The sequence below is a fragment of the Thunnus albacares genome, chromosome 16 (assembly GCF_914725855.1).
Source record: "Thunnus albacares chromosome 16, fThuAlb1.1, whole genome shotgun sequence".
NCBI lineage: Eukaryota > Metazoa > Chordata > Actinopteri > Scombriformes > Scombridae > Thunnus > Thunnus albacares.
Genome location: NC_058121.1, coordinates 14,198,295 through 14,214,340, shown reverse-complemented (window position 1 = coordinate 14,214,340; position 16,046 = coordinate 14,198,295). Strand labels below are relative to the sequence as shown.

The 16,046-nt window shown below is 40.9% G+C and overlaps 1 protein-coding gene across 4 annotated transcripts in view; it reads right to left on the bottom strand.

The window, feature by feature from the left end:
* Window positions 1-16,046, bottom strand: part of LOC122999805 (disheveled-associated activator of morphogenesis 1-like) — a 51,410-nt gene continuing 35,364 nt past the window's right edge. For 3 of the 4 annotated variants that reach the window (XM_044377051.1, XM_044377053.1, XM_044377052.1), the window contains 23 exons: window positions 14,575-14,646; window positions 13,878-13,972; window positions 13,174-13,507; window positions 12,970-13,080; window positions 12,745-12,848; window positions 12,084-12,150; window positions 11,862-11,979; window positions 10,759-10,897; window positions 10,500-10,558; window positions 10,210-10,397; window positions 9,795-10,103; window positions 9,577-9,684; window positions 8,497-8,526; window positions 8,052-8,149; window positions 7,881-7,965; window positions 6,296-6,402; window positions 5,468-5,556; window positions 5,007-5,175; window positions 4,679-4,786; window positions 4,326-4,386; window positions 4,060-4,191; window positions 2,658-2,828; window positions 1-1,518 (listed from right to left, as the gene is read on the bottom strand). In XM_044377051.1, coding sequence (XP_044232986.1) covers window positions 1,306-1,518; window positions 2,658-2,828; window positions 4,060-4,191; window positions 4,326-4,386; window positions 4,679-4,786; window positions 5,007-5,175; window positions 5,468-5,556; window positions 6,296-6,402; window positions 7,881-7,965; window positions 8,052-8,149; window positions 8,497-8,526; window positions 9,577-9,684; window positions 9,795-10,103; window positions 10,210-10,397; window positions 10,500-10,558; window positions 10,759-10,897; window positions 11,862-11,979; window positions 12,084-12,150; window positions 12,745-12,848; window positions 12,970-13,080; window positions 13,174-13,507; window positions 13,878-13,972; window positions 14,575-14,646 — 2,967 coding nt within the window. In that variant the 3' untranslated portion in view covers window positions 1-1,305. The remainder of the gene's footprint in view (window positions 1,519-2,657; window positions 2,829-4,059; window positions 4,192-4,325; window positions 4,387-4,678; window positions 4,787-5,006; window positions 5,176-5,467; window positions 5,557-6,295; window positions 6,403-7,880; window positions 7,966-8,051; window positions 8,150-8,496; window positions 8,527-9,576; window positions 9,685-9,794; window positions 10,104-10,209; window positions 10,398-10,499; window positions 10,559-10,758; window positions 10,898-11,861; window positions 11,980-12,083; window positions 12,151-12,744; window positions 12,849-12,969; window positions 13,081-13,173; window positions 13,508-13,877; window positions 13,973-14,574; window positions 14,647-16,046) is intronic. The other variant, XM_044377054.1, reaches the window with a different exon arrangement.

The window sequence follows — 16,046 nt, the reverse complement described above, 5'->3', positions numbered from 1 at the left end:
TGTTTTCTCCCATTTATTATCCTCAGGTCATCATACAATGGAAGGCAATATTTAAATTATAAAAGTCCAATGGAGGTACAGTATCAGACACTGGATAGATTTACACAGCTGAGGGGGAAAATTAAAATCAAAGGCGTCTCTTCCACATTTGATGTTTTCTACAAGAATGAAAATATCACATGTGGATCACAAAGAGTTAAAATCTGAGTTTTTGTTTGTTTTTTTTCTTTGCAGTGTAAATCCAGCCAGCGTACAGGAAACATATTTCATCTATTCAGTAAAAACTTAAAGCAGGGCACTCCCATCAGAAGGGAAACAAGTGTATTGCATTGATTGGGTATGGTTTTAATGGCATTTAGCATAGTAATTATGACTTTATATGTGCATGTGTAACAAGCACGCAACCTTATATATAGATATATGTAATCTATGACATGAGTGTCCATACTTGTTGAGAAATTGCAGATTAGGCCCAGGCCTGGAGAGTACCCACTCAACAATTAAAATCAACAGAGTTAAGGCCAGCTCTTAACAGGAAAATAAAACATACAGTGATCAGATATATAAATGCTGCACGTCAATAATGTTGAATAGAAAAAAAAAAATGCTTCTTAGCCGTGTCGCTTGCAGTTAAAACCACTTTTGTCTCAGTCCTGCAAGAGAACAGCAGCGTAAAGATCAAGTTCAGATTCAGTCTTTCTCCAAAAATTATCACTTGGACAATTCAGGCATGTGAAAGCAGCCCCTCTCAATCTACGAAATCAGTCCGTACAAAATGGCCCCTTGTGTTTTTAATGGAATCATCTTCCTGTTTGGATCGAGCATCAAGCCCGGAAAAAGTCTACTAGCTGCACATTTCACTCTGTGCATAGATTCTGACGTACAAAAACCACACAGAACGGATCCTATCGATCTGTGAGCATCTCTTACACCTGGAAGGGAACTCTCTCCAGCGGGGAAAAACGTCCTCCTGCACGATAACAAACATTTAATTTGACCAAACTGTTTCTCCAGTGGGAAATATCTGATTTGGCTGTTAACAGCTTTTGGCTTCTGCTCCGTTTAACATCAAAAACTCAAGAGGATGAAAAGTCTTAACATGTTGTGCTGTATGTGTGGCTCCGCAGTGACGGTGCAAGGCCATGGTTTATCAAGCCGAGCTGGGTGGGAATGGAGGAGGGTGCTGAGGAATGTGCATATCAGTTCGACCGAAAAAACTAATGATGAACAGGAGGCAGGGGAGGAGAAGGGAAGGGAGGGGGGTGGCTGAACTGGAGAAACAAGGATGATGACCTCAACCACCACTCAGAAGTTGAGCTTTGTGACCGGTCGTTCTCTGCTCGAGTCTGTGGTCTGGCTGTTGATGCGCTTGCGGTTGCGTTTCATCTTGGACAAGTCCTTGTCGAAGACCTCGCCTGATCGCAGCGCTGACACCAAGTCGTCAAACTCGCCGCCGTCGTCTTCCCCGTTTGCCTTTGCTTTCCGAGCCTTTCTCTCTTTCTCCCTCTGTTCTTTGAGCTGGTGACACAGAAATAAAGACTGTTGGAATACCTTTGCAGAAAAGAAAGACTATGTAACAGCAACCATGGTGGCCACAAATGGATATTTACAAGATGATGGCCAGTTGAACTTCCCTCCATTTCACAATATTCTCCTGAAGCAGTTGCTTTAAAGACATCAACAGTGGAGCACTGGCAGACTGCTTCTTTTTATTTAAATGTCTTTTTACATTGCCTTGTGTTCCTTTTATAGTCTGTCCAGATGCCTTTTATGCTCTATGTAAAGCATTTTGAATTGCCTTGTTGTAGAAATGTGCTACACAAATAAACTTGCCTTGCCTAGAAGGTTAAGGAGTCGACCATGAACCACAATGTCCCTGGTTTGAGTCTGGCATGCGACCTTTACCCCATTTACACTTGGTATTAATGTGCATTCTCATTGTCCTCATTCTGCTTGCATTGTAAATGGATCTCAATATGTAAATTGGTGTGGCGGACTTGTCAACAAATATGGAGCCTCCCAGGTCAAGAGAGGGATCACTTTTTGGAGGGAAGACTTCCTAGCTACAGATATTACTTCTAGATGTTTGCAATGCAGCTTAAGTAGCAGGAAGAGGTGGAGTTAGGTGACCTTTTAACTTGCTGGGTGGATATTTTCTTGAGTCAGTTATACGTAGCTGAAATCCGATCACAATGTGTTCTGGTTGCATTTAAACCTTCATTAAACATAACCACATTCATACATTTCACCTTACAGGATATTTACACAGATCACACGTTAATGCCAGGTGTAAATGGGGCAATAAGGTCAGCAATAGCAACAGCAATAATTATCTAAAGTTTGCTCACTAAAGCTAGCTAGCATTAGCTAACATAAGCTGCTACTGATCATACCGGACAACCAAAGGCCAATAAGGCTGTAACAGCTAAACGCCAGAGTTTATTAATGATCAAAGGTGGGTTTTCAACTTTTAATTGTTCATAAGTCTCGCTTTAATTCTGACTTTCTACAATATTTCAAGTTATAATACTTATGGACTGCAATTAATTCAAGAACGTTGTTGACTTCTTCTGTTTCCAGATGTAAAATAAGTCTTTTATAGTGATTCATGTTTTTTTCTGTTGAGGATCATGTGGAAACGAGGGACGACAACATACCTGAGCTTCCATTTTGGCCCTGCGCTCCTCCTCTTCCTTGCGTTTCCGCATGTTCTCGTTCTCCTGCTGAGCCTCTGAGAACGACTGCAGGAACTGGTCAAAGATGCCAAAGAACTCATCTGGTTGCATCTTGCTGGCATCCTCACCGAAAAGCTTTACTGCCCTCAGGAACTGTGGAACCAGAGAGAGAAGGGGCACACAGGATTAGATTTACAGCAGGACACAGTAGAACCGTGTTTTATCCGTCTTTGACTGTTTTACAGGGGACTCATTAGGTCTCAGCTCTTTGAAATCAGAGCAGGGTACCAGAAAGTCGGGCTTTGAAGGCCACGTTAACCCAGATTTGACCGACTACTGATTACAGCTGAGGCCGGAGACTGGAGCCAGGGTCCAAATTAAGGCAACGTGTTTGTTGGGTATTTTTCCCAGCAAGTTAAAAAGGAGAACATCCAGATGTGAGATCATGTTGAGAACATATAGCTTCAAAGATGTGCAGCTCTGTCTGTGGCACGCCAACTTTATCTAGTGGTGAAAAATATTTTCATCAGTTAAATGAAGGCTTCATTAATGTTTTTCTGCATGTGCATCCAATTGTTTGTGATGATACTGGAGGTCTTTTCCTTCCTCACATCAAGAAGTGACAATATGATGTCTGCATGTGACAAAAATGCCTAAACAACTTTTATGTAAGTTTATTTTTACCAGAAGGAAGGAGTCGTTCAAAGGGTCAGCAGTTTCTCTGGTTACCAATCATGAGTGCAGAGGACCACTCAAATATTTAACTGTGGGACACTGTAAATGATTCACAGAAACTAATGGCTGCCATGTGACAAGCTGAGCACTTGGGTCAATGTAACACACACACTGGGGGGGAAGGGAGGGGGGGAGCATGCTCAAGATAAAAAACTCTTCCTGCCTTGCACCAATAAACCTGGACAGACGCACATAAATCTAACGTCAGGGTGTCGAGCTCTCCCCTAAAAAGGTGAACATGCTCAGGTTTCTAGTTGTAACTCTTAATGGAGCCCCTTTCTTGTAAAATGGCAATCTGTAGAATCCAGGTTTGTTTCTTCTTTTTGCATTAGTGACACAATGGTGAAAACAATATCCAACCCTCTGCCTCTGTTCCTGGTTTCACTCTTGTTTTGCACACATGGTCGCGAGCAGGCTGACCAGTAAAGTGCTAGTGGCGCTGCAGCAGGAAGCTGAAACACTTCACTCCTGCTGTGAGCTTTCCTAGAAAGGTGACTGATGAGGTCAATAAGGCATGTAGAAACAGCTGCGCTCAGAGGAAATGGGATGCGAGCTTTCAGTCTCTTTATCTACATGTGTCATTGGCTCTGTCCGGTCTGCTCAGGCAGTCAGTTTTTTTTTAAAATTCTGCAGAAACACGGGGACTTACCAGTTCTTTGGCCTCAGTTAGAGAATCTTCCACGTCAGAGAAGCTGAAGCTGGCCACAGTGATGAATTGACTCACCACGGACACAAACTTGTCGCCCAGCTCCTGCGGTCGCTTCTTCTGGTATTCTAGCTCCTGAGAGTAGAGAAATTGGAGGATATTGAAAGAGAAATTTAAAAAAAACAAAAGAAGAGTCACAGTCATGCACTGAATATTGTATAAATGCATGACCAATACAAAACATTACTGCATAAATCATTGTGACTCACGCTCTCAACACTTTTCAGGCCGCTTCGCAAGTTGCCGATATCTTTCTCCAGCTCAGTCATGCTGCAATAAAAGACAGAAAGGTGAAGGATTACATGTGTTTATCAGTTGCAAGCAAGAATTTCTTCAAAGATTGGATAACTTGAATAGTTTTTAGAGACATGAAGAGGTACAACTATGCACTATTTCATCAAGAAGCAAAGATTAGATGAACGTTTAAAAAAGTAAACACCATTTATGTAGCAGAATGTTTATTTTCTTATTTCCAATCTTGTTAATCATCTTGCAACCCCTCAATTTTATCCTGGTGCCGACCCCCAGATTGGAAACCACGGCTCTGAAAGGATCCACCTACTTGACTTTGGCTGCCTCTGGGATACTCTGCAGGTCTCCCTGGAACATCAGGACTTTGGGGTATTTCTTTTCCAGGATGGTGATCAGGTAGTTCAGGAGAGTGATGTTCCTGCAAACACACAGATGAACCAGCACTCTGAGTTGAACCAACCTTCAACGTAGTCAGTGTGTCAAAACGTGCAATATACTGCTTTTATGATGGATGTTCAGGTATGAATACCAACGTGGAGCTTCATTGATATCACATTTCCCAGTTCCAGATGTGAAGTTTATATATTCCATGCCATTTTAGCAAAGTTTGGATGTATGAATTGATATAGTGCTCTTACTTGTCAATACTGGATTTGGTGTCAGCAATCTTGTTGAGTGAAGACACCTTGAAGCCGTAAGCATTCCCCCTCTGACCCTTGTTCATGTAGTTTCCCAAGGCCAGCACCACCTCCAACAGCTGCTTCAGGTTTCTGCTGTGTAAAACCTCCTTAGATGCCTTTGTCAGAGCTGAGACATGAAAACAAAGAAAATTTAAGTTTCTAGTGGATTCAAGGTACCTGAGTGATTTATGTTTAGACTATTAAAAACATCTGCCTTAGCAGCTGGCACATTTTTTCTTCAGCAAATATCAAAAAGTATAAAAACAGAAAACATAAGGATTTTAGAGGCCATTATGAATGGCTGCACAGATGTTTTTAAAGAAATAGTTTCCTTAAGTTAAAATAGATGTTTTTTTATTGTCACTTTCATTAAATAATGTATTGAAGTTCATGTCACAGATGTATGAGACTTTTCCCACCTTCAACTTTGGGTTTGATCTCAGCTATCCTCTCTGCAAACTTCTTTTTGAAGTATAAAGACTGCAGCCTCTGCTGGTAGTGGTTTATTCTGGACGGGGAATGGAAAATGCATGTCAGAGAAGAACGAAAATAGACAAAAATATTAAATTATAAACCGGGAAATCCACAAATGTAGACAAATGCCACAAACAAGGACATTGTGCTTGAGCAAAATAAAGCAAACCGCCTGTGTGCTCACTAAATGGTACGTACAGTACAAAGTTTTAGTTGTGGTAATGAAGCTTATTTTTGGGAGAGTTTTTTTTATTTCAGCTTATAAACCATTGACTCTGCAGCTAATGAATATCACAGTGACATCTGTCCTCCAGTCATTCTGTATTCTGAGTACATATTTTAGCAAAAATTACCAAAAAATGTCAAACTGCAGTCAATTATTTAAAAACTGCTGGATTTCTATTTCCATCACGCTTAAGTTTTTGTTCTTAGCTTTATTGGTCTTACTGTGTTTCAGCATTGATGCAGTTAGCGGCCGAGTTGTGACATGTTTCCTTTTTATCCTACACGGTTTTGTTTACAGAACTGCAACACAAATGCTGTTTTTACATTACTGACTCTATTTATCCACCAACACAATTTAGAAATAGTGATTCACAGAGACCCATTGTTCCCTGCTAAGTAGAAACCCACAAGTCATTTCATTTATCAGCTCTGACGAAGAAGAAACAATGGCCATTGTTTGTCACAGGCCTGAGTGCTGCGCTGTCATATCCGAGATTAGTAGCTGTTCAGTAGTGAATTACAAAGAAAACACTACATGATTAAAGTACCTGCTCATCTCATAGAGGAAGCGGTCAGGTTTGGCCATTCGGTCAAGCTCATGTTTGTGCTCCTCCAGGAGATCCACGTCACTCTTCTCTGGGACAAACTTCAGCAACTGATGGAGGAGAAATATTCAGTCAGTCAGCTGCATTTGTTATTGTTAACTGGTGGGTGAATATGGCTGAGTCTCAGAGAAAATGCTACTGCATCTGACTGTTCTCAACACTGCAAAGAAATCAAGAACTTGACGTGAGAGAATGGAGTTTTCTTAATAATACTGTTAATAATGTTAAAGTCTCCCTCCACTCAAAAATATGTTTTTCTTCTTGTTCCTTCAGTTGGTTGTTTGAGCTTCACTGTATATGCAGAGTTTGACAACAAGGTTGTTTTCACTTCATCTACTGGGGGAAAGTTCCTCTGAGCTCACTAAAAATAAGATTTTAAGGGGTCGACCTACAAGTGTGATTTGTGACATCACAAATAGTTTGGAAGCCAATCGTGGGCCAGTATGCAACTTACACAAGAGAGATGTGGAAACTTGAAGCCTCTAGTGCACAAACACCGAGAAAACTATATCATTTCATCATTATTGTTCCAAGCAGAGTATTTTTTAATATGTCTTAATACGTGTCTGGAGGGGATCTTTAATATTTGCTAAATATATTGTTAGTGAAAGTTGTTGCACACATGGTGATGTATTTTTCTTGGCACAGTTTAGCTGTGATCGCTCTGAAAACATAACTAGGTGCTGAATGGTGCTGCTGACATGCATCACTTTGCTCTGCAGCTATTTTTAGTGAACAATGAAATACATATCCCCTTCATCTTCCTTCTGTTAAAGTTCCAGTAAGCAGTGACTGGGAAAAAAATGGGAATTTCAGTCTATGTTATTATAAAACCCAACAAAACATATAAAAAAAATATACACATACATGAATACACACATACACATTTTGTTCTTCATAGATTATATAGTCAAAACTTAAAGGTGCAGTCTGTAGAATTTAGCGACTTGGCAGAAATGGAATATAATATTCATAAGTATGTTTTAATTAGTGTATAATCACCTGAAAATAAGAATTGTTGTGTTTTCTTAGAATGAGCCTTTTATATCTACACAGGGAGCAAGTCCTCTTACAAGGAGCCCACCATGTTGCACCGCCATGTTTCTACAGTAGCCCAGAATGGACAAACCAAACACTGACTCTAGAGAGGGCCCTTCACATTTTTTGCAAGTTTCGCAGCCACCATAGCTTCTCCTTCAAACTTGGAAGGGGAGAGGAGGTTCTCAGTTGGTTGCAATCTGCAACCTCACCGCTAGATGTCACTAAATCCAACACACTGGTCCTTTAAGTTGCAACTTTTCTACATGTTCCCAAAATCAAAGTCAAATGCGATTGAATTCAGCACCTCTTCCTCCCAAATATATGTATTTTTTTACCTTATAATAAAATCTAATACACCCTGAATCCAGTGAGTGTAAGAGGGAAAGTCAGCTTTCTTCCAATTAAGCAATAACAAACGTCTTGTGATAAATAAAAGCACTTTTCAAAGAGAGAAACAACTGAGCTTGTAGGAAACCTGAAGACGTACCTGCTCCAGCATATCTTTGGGAAGGTCCTCTTGTTCGTCCATGGTTAGAATGGCTCTCTTCATTTCCTCATTTGAAAGCTTCAGTCTGCAGCACACAACAGATAAGTCCGTCATAACTTCTCTTGTATCGATAGTTTTATTTTCACACTGAATATGCTGTAAGAAACGTACCGCGAGAGAAGGATGTTGCAGTTTTGTGCTCGGCGGCCGTCGATAACAGACAGCTCTTTGACTTTTTTGGAGCTCAGCGTGTCGTCCTCGGCCTCTTTCTGTGAGAGGCGGCGTGGTAAAGAGGTTAGAGCGCAACAGGTGATTTTAAGACATTTATTTTAGTTACAGATGGTCACCCACAAACACACGACAACGAAGACCGACTGACACATGCCCTGACATCCCAGGCAAGAGCTGATAATACAGTACAAAGGCTCAGATCACAGTCACACAGGGGGGTCGTCACATGAAGTGAACAAGACAAGTGGAAAAGTCTCAAAGGTTGTTTTATATTATGTTGGACACAAATGAACTAAGAACACGCATCTGAAAGTACAAAAGGACATCGAGTGTAACATTCACAACGAGGGAAAAAGTTTGCAGACTGTACTGTAAGTGCACTCACCTGTTTGCTGTTATTGATCATAAAGAAGTCCTAAAATGCAGGCAAGAAGCAGGGAAGATGTAAGCATTCATTAGAATAAGTAAAGCAGTGTGATTGCAGCCCATAAAACAAACAGTGAATGAATCAAAGCTCAGTAAGCACTCAGACATCAATGGATCCATCAGTAATGAAGTGAGCAGCAGTGAGACATGAGTGGTTGTTGAGCGGCGCCGTTGTGTGCGTGCTTGTTGATCATTGCGTGCTTATAGATCACATGCTGTGTACATAAGAAACTGGTCTGTTGGGTGTGTCTACTTTTAAATTTGTCACGTTTGTCTTTTAGAAGGTTATCAGGATGACAGAGTACAAATAATCACCACAGATTTTTTAAAACTGTGGATATGACGTAAGAGAAAAACATCGATTTACTAATTTTGTACCCTTTTCAAGTATTGTCATGTGTGTAGCGTGTGCTAAAGGTTGTGTTTCAGTACTGATAACAATTACTTCAGACTGAACTAGACATCTTGAACTTTTTTTGTCTATGGTGTAAAAAGACATGCTCTTTCAAGTTCTGTATGACTAATAAATGGAAGATACTACTGATTAGGATTTTCTAGAACTAAACTAATTGCAAACCAAAGCCACAAGAAGGAAATAGCTAATTCTCAGCAGCTCACTCATGCATTTTCAATCACATATGGCAAAATGATCAAAACCACAACAAAAAAAAAGATGCATTCCATTCAAACGTGAGAAAAATCAAGCACAAATGTTTTGCTTCAAATAAAATCAACCCCAAAATCTAACCAGTAATTTCTCTGTTCTTTTTTTTTCTTATTTCAGGAAAATTTTTACATTTTTGTTAAAAAAAGATCTGACCTCTCCCTTCCCCTTTCTCTAACTGTTCTTGAGAAATCAAAAGTTGCAGAACGGGAGAAATTTTTAGAAAATCTGAGCAAAAGCCAAATCTAAATCAAAAAAATGCAAACCAGCTGACCCCTTAGTCACCCACCCCAACAAATCTACCACCCAACCCTCCCCAGCACTAGAAAGCAACAGTTGGTGAGATGAAGAGATGAGCAGTAACAGACGCAGTACCTGCTGCCTCTGATAGGCTGAGAAGGTCTTTTCTATGTCCTCCAGATCCAGGATTTTGAAAACTTTGGCATCATCCACCTCCATCCAAACGGTACCCTCCAGCTTATTCTGAGCAGAGGAAAATAAGACATTTTATATCTCAACTCTCAGAATATAAATTCAAGTTTCTAAACTTCTTGAACTTCTTCTTCATGTTTTAGTGTCTCAGTTGTTCTCACCTCAGCTAACTTGGACCAGTTGAAGGATTTGAGTGGATTGGCTGGCTGGGGAACGGTCTTCTTCTTCAGAGACGGTCCCAGGGGTGCTCCTGGTGGTGGAGGGATTCCTCCGACTGGTGGGCGTCCAGGAGGAGGCGGTGGCCCACCCGGAGGAGGAGGCGGGGGCGGTGGAGGAGGCATCATGCCCCCAGGAGGCGGCGGGGGAGGCGGGCACATACCTGCAAATGCTGGCATGGGTGGAGGAGGAACAGGGCCACCGGGAGGACCAGGGGCGAGGGGTGGACCGCCTGGAACAACAGCAGCCTGTCTCTGTGGGAAGCAAATATAACACCAGAGAGGTTTAAAATCTTTTACAGCTTAGCAACACAGGACAGTGGTTTCCAAGGCGACACAGTAAATGTAAAAGACAACGTACAGTGCTGAGTTCATGCAGTCGGGCGGTGAGCTCGGCCACTTGCTGTTTGACATTCTTGTGCTCGGTGCTTTCCTTCTCCAGCTTCTCTTTCATCTTGTTGAGCGTCTGCATCATGTCTTCTTTCTCCTGCGTCTTGGCGTCACATTCACGCTCCTTCTTCTCGAACTTCTGCTGCAACTCGTGGTGCTCTGGGGCGGGAAGTCCAAATCAGTGAGCTTGCTGCAGTATATTCATCACGTGTGACTTCCAATTCCTTAATTACACTTTAAGCATTTTATAATCATACACACCTTTTCTCATTTTCTCTGCCTGCTCTTTCCACTGTTTGACCTCATTCTCATTAACCAGCCTGCAGAGAAGAAGACACACATAATTAGCTCCATACTGAAAAGCAACCATTGTTTTTTCTGGTCTTAAAAGAGGAAAACTATTTTTGAGCCAACATTGTTGAGCACGTCTTTCGATTTCTCAGCACTGTTCTACATTGTTCAATCTGTTCCATGCGCTCATTCATGTGTCAGTTTGTTCGGGTCAGATTCGAGCACTCACATCCGGACAACGTTCTTCACGTTAAAATTCTCCAGTGGTGTGACGTCGGGGTCATGACCTTTGTCATTCTGCAAGACCATCTGCTGGACAATGCGGTCCAGCAGCAGCCAGTACTGCACTGTGTTACCACTTCTCTTGTCTGGAGAGAGAGAGAGAGAGAAAAGATATTGATTAGCATCTCCATTACAATCTCAGAACTGCTGACAAAAGTTGGATCCAAAGCGGTTGCTATGATGAAACAACCCACTACGATGGAAATGATGGGTCAAGGCATTTTCTAAAATTACACTGATGAGCCCAAGAGAGGAACTATAATTAACGGTTACAAGGTGACACATGCATTCGTCACACATTGGTGAGAGCACATCTGTCATGGTGGACAACATGTTTACTCCTGCCTCGCTATCTCGCCTGAAAACCTTGAAAACACACACAAGCCTCCTGATACTGGTGTGTCTGGATGTTTGAAAATGTTAAAAGCATCATATCATAACATTATTTTCATTCCCTTTTCTATCATCACAGGCTGACAAGTTTATTAAGTCTTGTGTACAACCACATGACCGGTAGTTGCAGCTCAAGTGTTAATTCCACTCCTTATAAAAAAAAGTGAGGATATTAAGCATCCAAGCATCATTAAAGAAAAAGGCTACTGCAGCAGCTGTTTGGTGGCTCTTTGTCAAGTCAGTTGTTGTGGGAAAGCTGGCTGACAGTAATCAGGATGCAAATTGCGCAGAAAAATGGTGACAAGAATAAACAAAAGCCAACAACAGTCCCTGACTCTGAATCTTACCCAAGTGCAGTGTGCAGTTTGGCTGGGAATGTGCTTATCCAAAATCTGCAGTGGCTAATCTGCACAAAGTCAATATACTTATCTTTTTGGCCAGAAACCAAAAGCTACAGTGTTTATTTTGTGGGAGTAACACAACTACTGTGTTTGGAGCCTCATTAGATTTCAGTATTTTTTTTAAATTTCCCAGCACCTTTTAATCACATTTTACAACATAGAAGATTTTTAACTGTATCTCTGTGAGGATGAATACTTGTCAAACCATGTTTCAGAGTTTGCGGTCCAGTAAAGATTAATTCAAAGTAACACTTACGTGGCATGAGGAGACAGTGATGCAGGACAGACATAAAGTGCGGGTATGCATCAGTGTGGTTCATCTTCTTGCGGATGAGATCAAAAACTTGGGTGGCACTTTTGGTGTCTATGTGTACCTGCAGCAGAAGAGTAAAGTATCAGACCCATCAGTACCTCCAGGTACTACACAAAAAATGCAAGAGGAAGGGGGTGTTTTTTTGTTTGTTTTTTGTTTGCTTACCGACTCGAAACGTTTTGACAAAGCCAGCTCATCCTCGTTCCGCAGCATCTCAAAGTAGTCTAAATGCCTGATAGTGTGAGAGGGAAAGACTGGATTAGAGAGGCAGCCTGAAAATGTGGAACACTGCACTTCTTTACTTAAAATTAAAAAGTAATGATGAAATACACAATCGAATACATTCTCTTTAGGACGGTACACTGTCTGTTGTTTTGTTATATGATCTGATAGTCAAGTAGAGTCAATTTGTAAATATCAAGTATCACAAATCACAAATTTGGGGGTTTTACAATCTATACACAATACAACATCGACAAGATTCCAACAAGGAAAAACTCCCCCCAAAAACCCTTTTATATATTTATATAATTCACATGAAACGTAAAAAGGGGGAAAGACCGTAATATCCGAGACACAGTATTTGGTGAGTACGAGTGTGTTTTCTAATAACCAGCTCTTTCTGTGCATGACTTTGAGGTTTTATGGATTTGAAAGTTCCAAGTATGTTCTCTGGCACCAAATCTATCCCAGACTGTGCCTCATTTCTTTGATTTAATGTTTCAACCTCTGATCAACAAAACTCCTATTGGCACCACTCTGGCACAGTAAAAGTAATTCAAAGTGGAAATTACGCTTTGCGACAGTTTTTTTGGTTCCGTCTCACCTGTCTAATGTGGAGTTTTCATGAGAACGTAGCTTATCGATCACAGGTTGGATCCCCAGCATGAGAAACTCATATCGGAGGTGGATACGGAATTCCAAACTTGTCTAAATTTGAAAAGAAGAAAAATCACAATAAAAAAATGACATCACGTGAAATTACGACCTTCTAGTGTCTATATATAGTATATACATATATATATATATATATATAAAAAATGGAGGTCACCTCTCCAGCGCCTTGACTCAGCACTGCGTTTATAAAGGACATGATGGCTGTTTTCAGGTTGACCTCGTCTCTGTATCGCCCCGTACTCCGGTCCAGATCGTTTATAAGTGTCTGTGAGGGGAACAAGTCATTACAGGTGTTAAATATCTTTTCAATTTTGCTTTGAAATTGCATTATCAATCACCGTGTCTTGCTCCCACTCACCTGAAAGCGAGTCCTCTCACAGGCGAAGCGTTGGTAGTGCAACATGGCCTGCAGTATTTTTTTGTGCCCTCCAGGCACGAGACAGACGGCTCCCATGATCTCCAGAACTGCCACTTTAGTCTTGATGTTTTCTGTGGCCAAGCTCTGGGCAATGATGTTGATGCTCTCGGAGTGAGAGAGGACATGGGCGCGGCCCTGCGAGTTGTTCATCAGGGCCTTGATGCAGCCGATCAGCGACGTGTGGATCTGCGACTCTGTGGTCTCGTAGTCCATGTTCTTCAGGAAATTCAGGATGCACGTCAGGCCGTCCAGGTCGATGAAGCGAGTGACAAACCTAACAGAAGAGCAGGCAAAGGGAGATCATCTTAGTTTAGTGACAACTTCAACTTTTAACGTGAAATATGATTATAATGCACAAATGTCCTAATGTGATGCAAAATAAAAGACATTTAGTTTTCAAGTGTAGTGAAAAGCTTTGAAATGTTTCCTTTAATGTAAATTTACATCAATGAAAAATCTTTAACCAATGCTGCAGTGACCTTTACGGGTCTTCAGTTCTTAAAGGACTCATTTACATATTGTTGTAAAGGAGCTGAAAAGAGTGACAGACAAGGTGAGAGGAGGGTAAATGAGAGGAGATGTGACGACAATAAAGGATGTAAAGGACAGGGAGGAGAAAGGAGGATATTTTCAGCTCTGTCCACCTCATAGGCTGCGTCCTCAGAGCCGTCTTCAAGCTCTCTATGGTTTTGTTTCTCTCCTCCTCGTCTTCCTTCTCCAGAGCAAGAAGGGTTTTTCTCTGTCCAACAAAAGATTAAACATCATAAAGATCTGAGTCATACAAGCAAAATAAAGCAAATTTTCATGTCACAAGGAAATGAAAAATTAATTTCCAGAAAGCACGCCACTGGATTTAACTATAAAGCAAAAAAAAAGCTGCTCTTTGGTTTTATTATGAGAGGATCATGTGATAATATGATTACCAAATTGCAAAATGCCAAAATATGAGGCTTGTGGTTCAATTGAACGTGACAGAACGTGACAACCAGCATGTGTGCTGCATGATATTATTATATCATTTAAAGACATTGTTGTGTTATGTTGCTATTGGAAAAGAAGAAACACAATTAAAAATATTTTATTTAAAAAAATATCTTATTTGCTGTGGTGGCTTATTTTTTTTAATATTTAGTTGCATTTAGTTGAAAGTCAAGTCAGAGAGTTTCATTTTTATAGCCCAAAATCACAGATTTGTTTGGCTTTATAATATAAAACCGTAAACCCTCAATTTGGATGAGGAGAAACTCTTGAACGAGGAAAAAAGAGGGAGAAACCTCAGGAAGGGATCCCACTTCCAGGAATATTTTATAGCCATTTTTTATTTTCTAAAAAATTACTTACAGCTGCCATTGAATTGAGCTGATCAATGTAGTACTCTGGCCAACTAGTTGCACTTTTGTTCTCCTCTTGTTCCTGAAAAACAGAGAATGACAGAGTGTTAATGATGATGTACAGTGACGCAGAGGTGAAAATGAGCATAAGATGAGTTAATTAGAAAAAAAGATTTGTTCACATAATGACTGGCTCATGAATAACCGGGAGTGACCTGATTTGGATTTGAAATTGTTACATGAGAAGTTGATGCTTGAAGGAAATATTTCAGAAAGTCATATGAGAGGACAAGTTGTTATTTTGTTCATGTCACATGTCTGAAGACATCAAAGTGTAACTACAAAGCAGACGGGGGAACTTCATACCATGGTTTTTTCACTTTATTAGCTTTGAAAGACATGAAACATACAAAAACACACACACACACAACAGAAGGTCCAGTGCATAAATAGCCAAAAGCCAAAAGTAGAGCAAGAGCTCAAAGTAGGACGACACAGATATGGAGCCCATTTTACCCTCTGGCACTTAAGTTTCAGTGACAAGTCGTTATTCCACTGCGGAAAAGAGAGCACAGCTGCTTGAGAAAGTCTTGAGATTAGCAAATGAACGTTAAAACTGTGGATTGAGGACATGCTTTGACTTATGCTGAGATTAATCTCCTGACAGGCACTTTTGTATTACAAGTAAAGAAAAATAACTGCAAGACATTTCTTAGATTTAATTTTCTAACTCCAGGGAAACACGGAGGAGAAAATGACTTGACCCTGAACTTGGCGTGTACATAAAAGGCCCCCTGGCTTTCGTTTTAACTCTTGCTCCATTAAGCACAAGCGAGCTGTGACCATCAGAAACTAATTGGGCGTCAGTTAATAAAGCGGCCTGCAGAGACTTGGCTCCTCTGACAGAAAACTGCAGGCTTTGGCTGGTCCGCGAGGGATCGTGCAGCGACAGGAAGGTCGGATCCTGCCAACTTGACCCGCCGGGTGCTGGAAGAAGTTCAGTCCATTAGTGGAACAGACGCAGAGGTGGGACCACTTCCTTTTGCATCTTAAGGAGTTCATCTTTCAAGTCGGAACTCAGCACTCTTCAAACACTGACATGTCTGCAGTTTACTTAGGGTCATGATGAGAGAGGAGAGTGGGGAGTCTATTTCAAGGAATTTATTTTTTCCATGATTGAGAAAATGGAGATCAAAGACGCATTAGGAAATAGAGACACAGGGGTGCAGGAATCAATCTTCGATATTCAAGGGTAATGGGACAGTTACAGCTCTGTCCTCTCAGAAGTTAAAGGCTTCTTTTTTTTTGTGATGATATTCGAAACCTAATTGCAAAAATCTCTACTAACAACCAGATCAGTAAATCTGTCTCTTGGCAAATGTAGAAGAGAGCTGACAAGAAGAAGATTGATTCTCTGCAGCATGATTTCATCAGCTTAGGTGCCCGGCCAAACCAAACAGCTAAAGCTTTGCTGCTTTGACT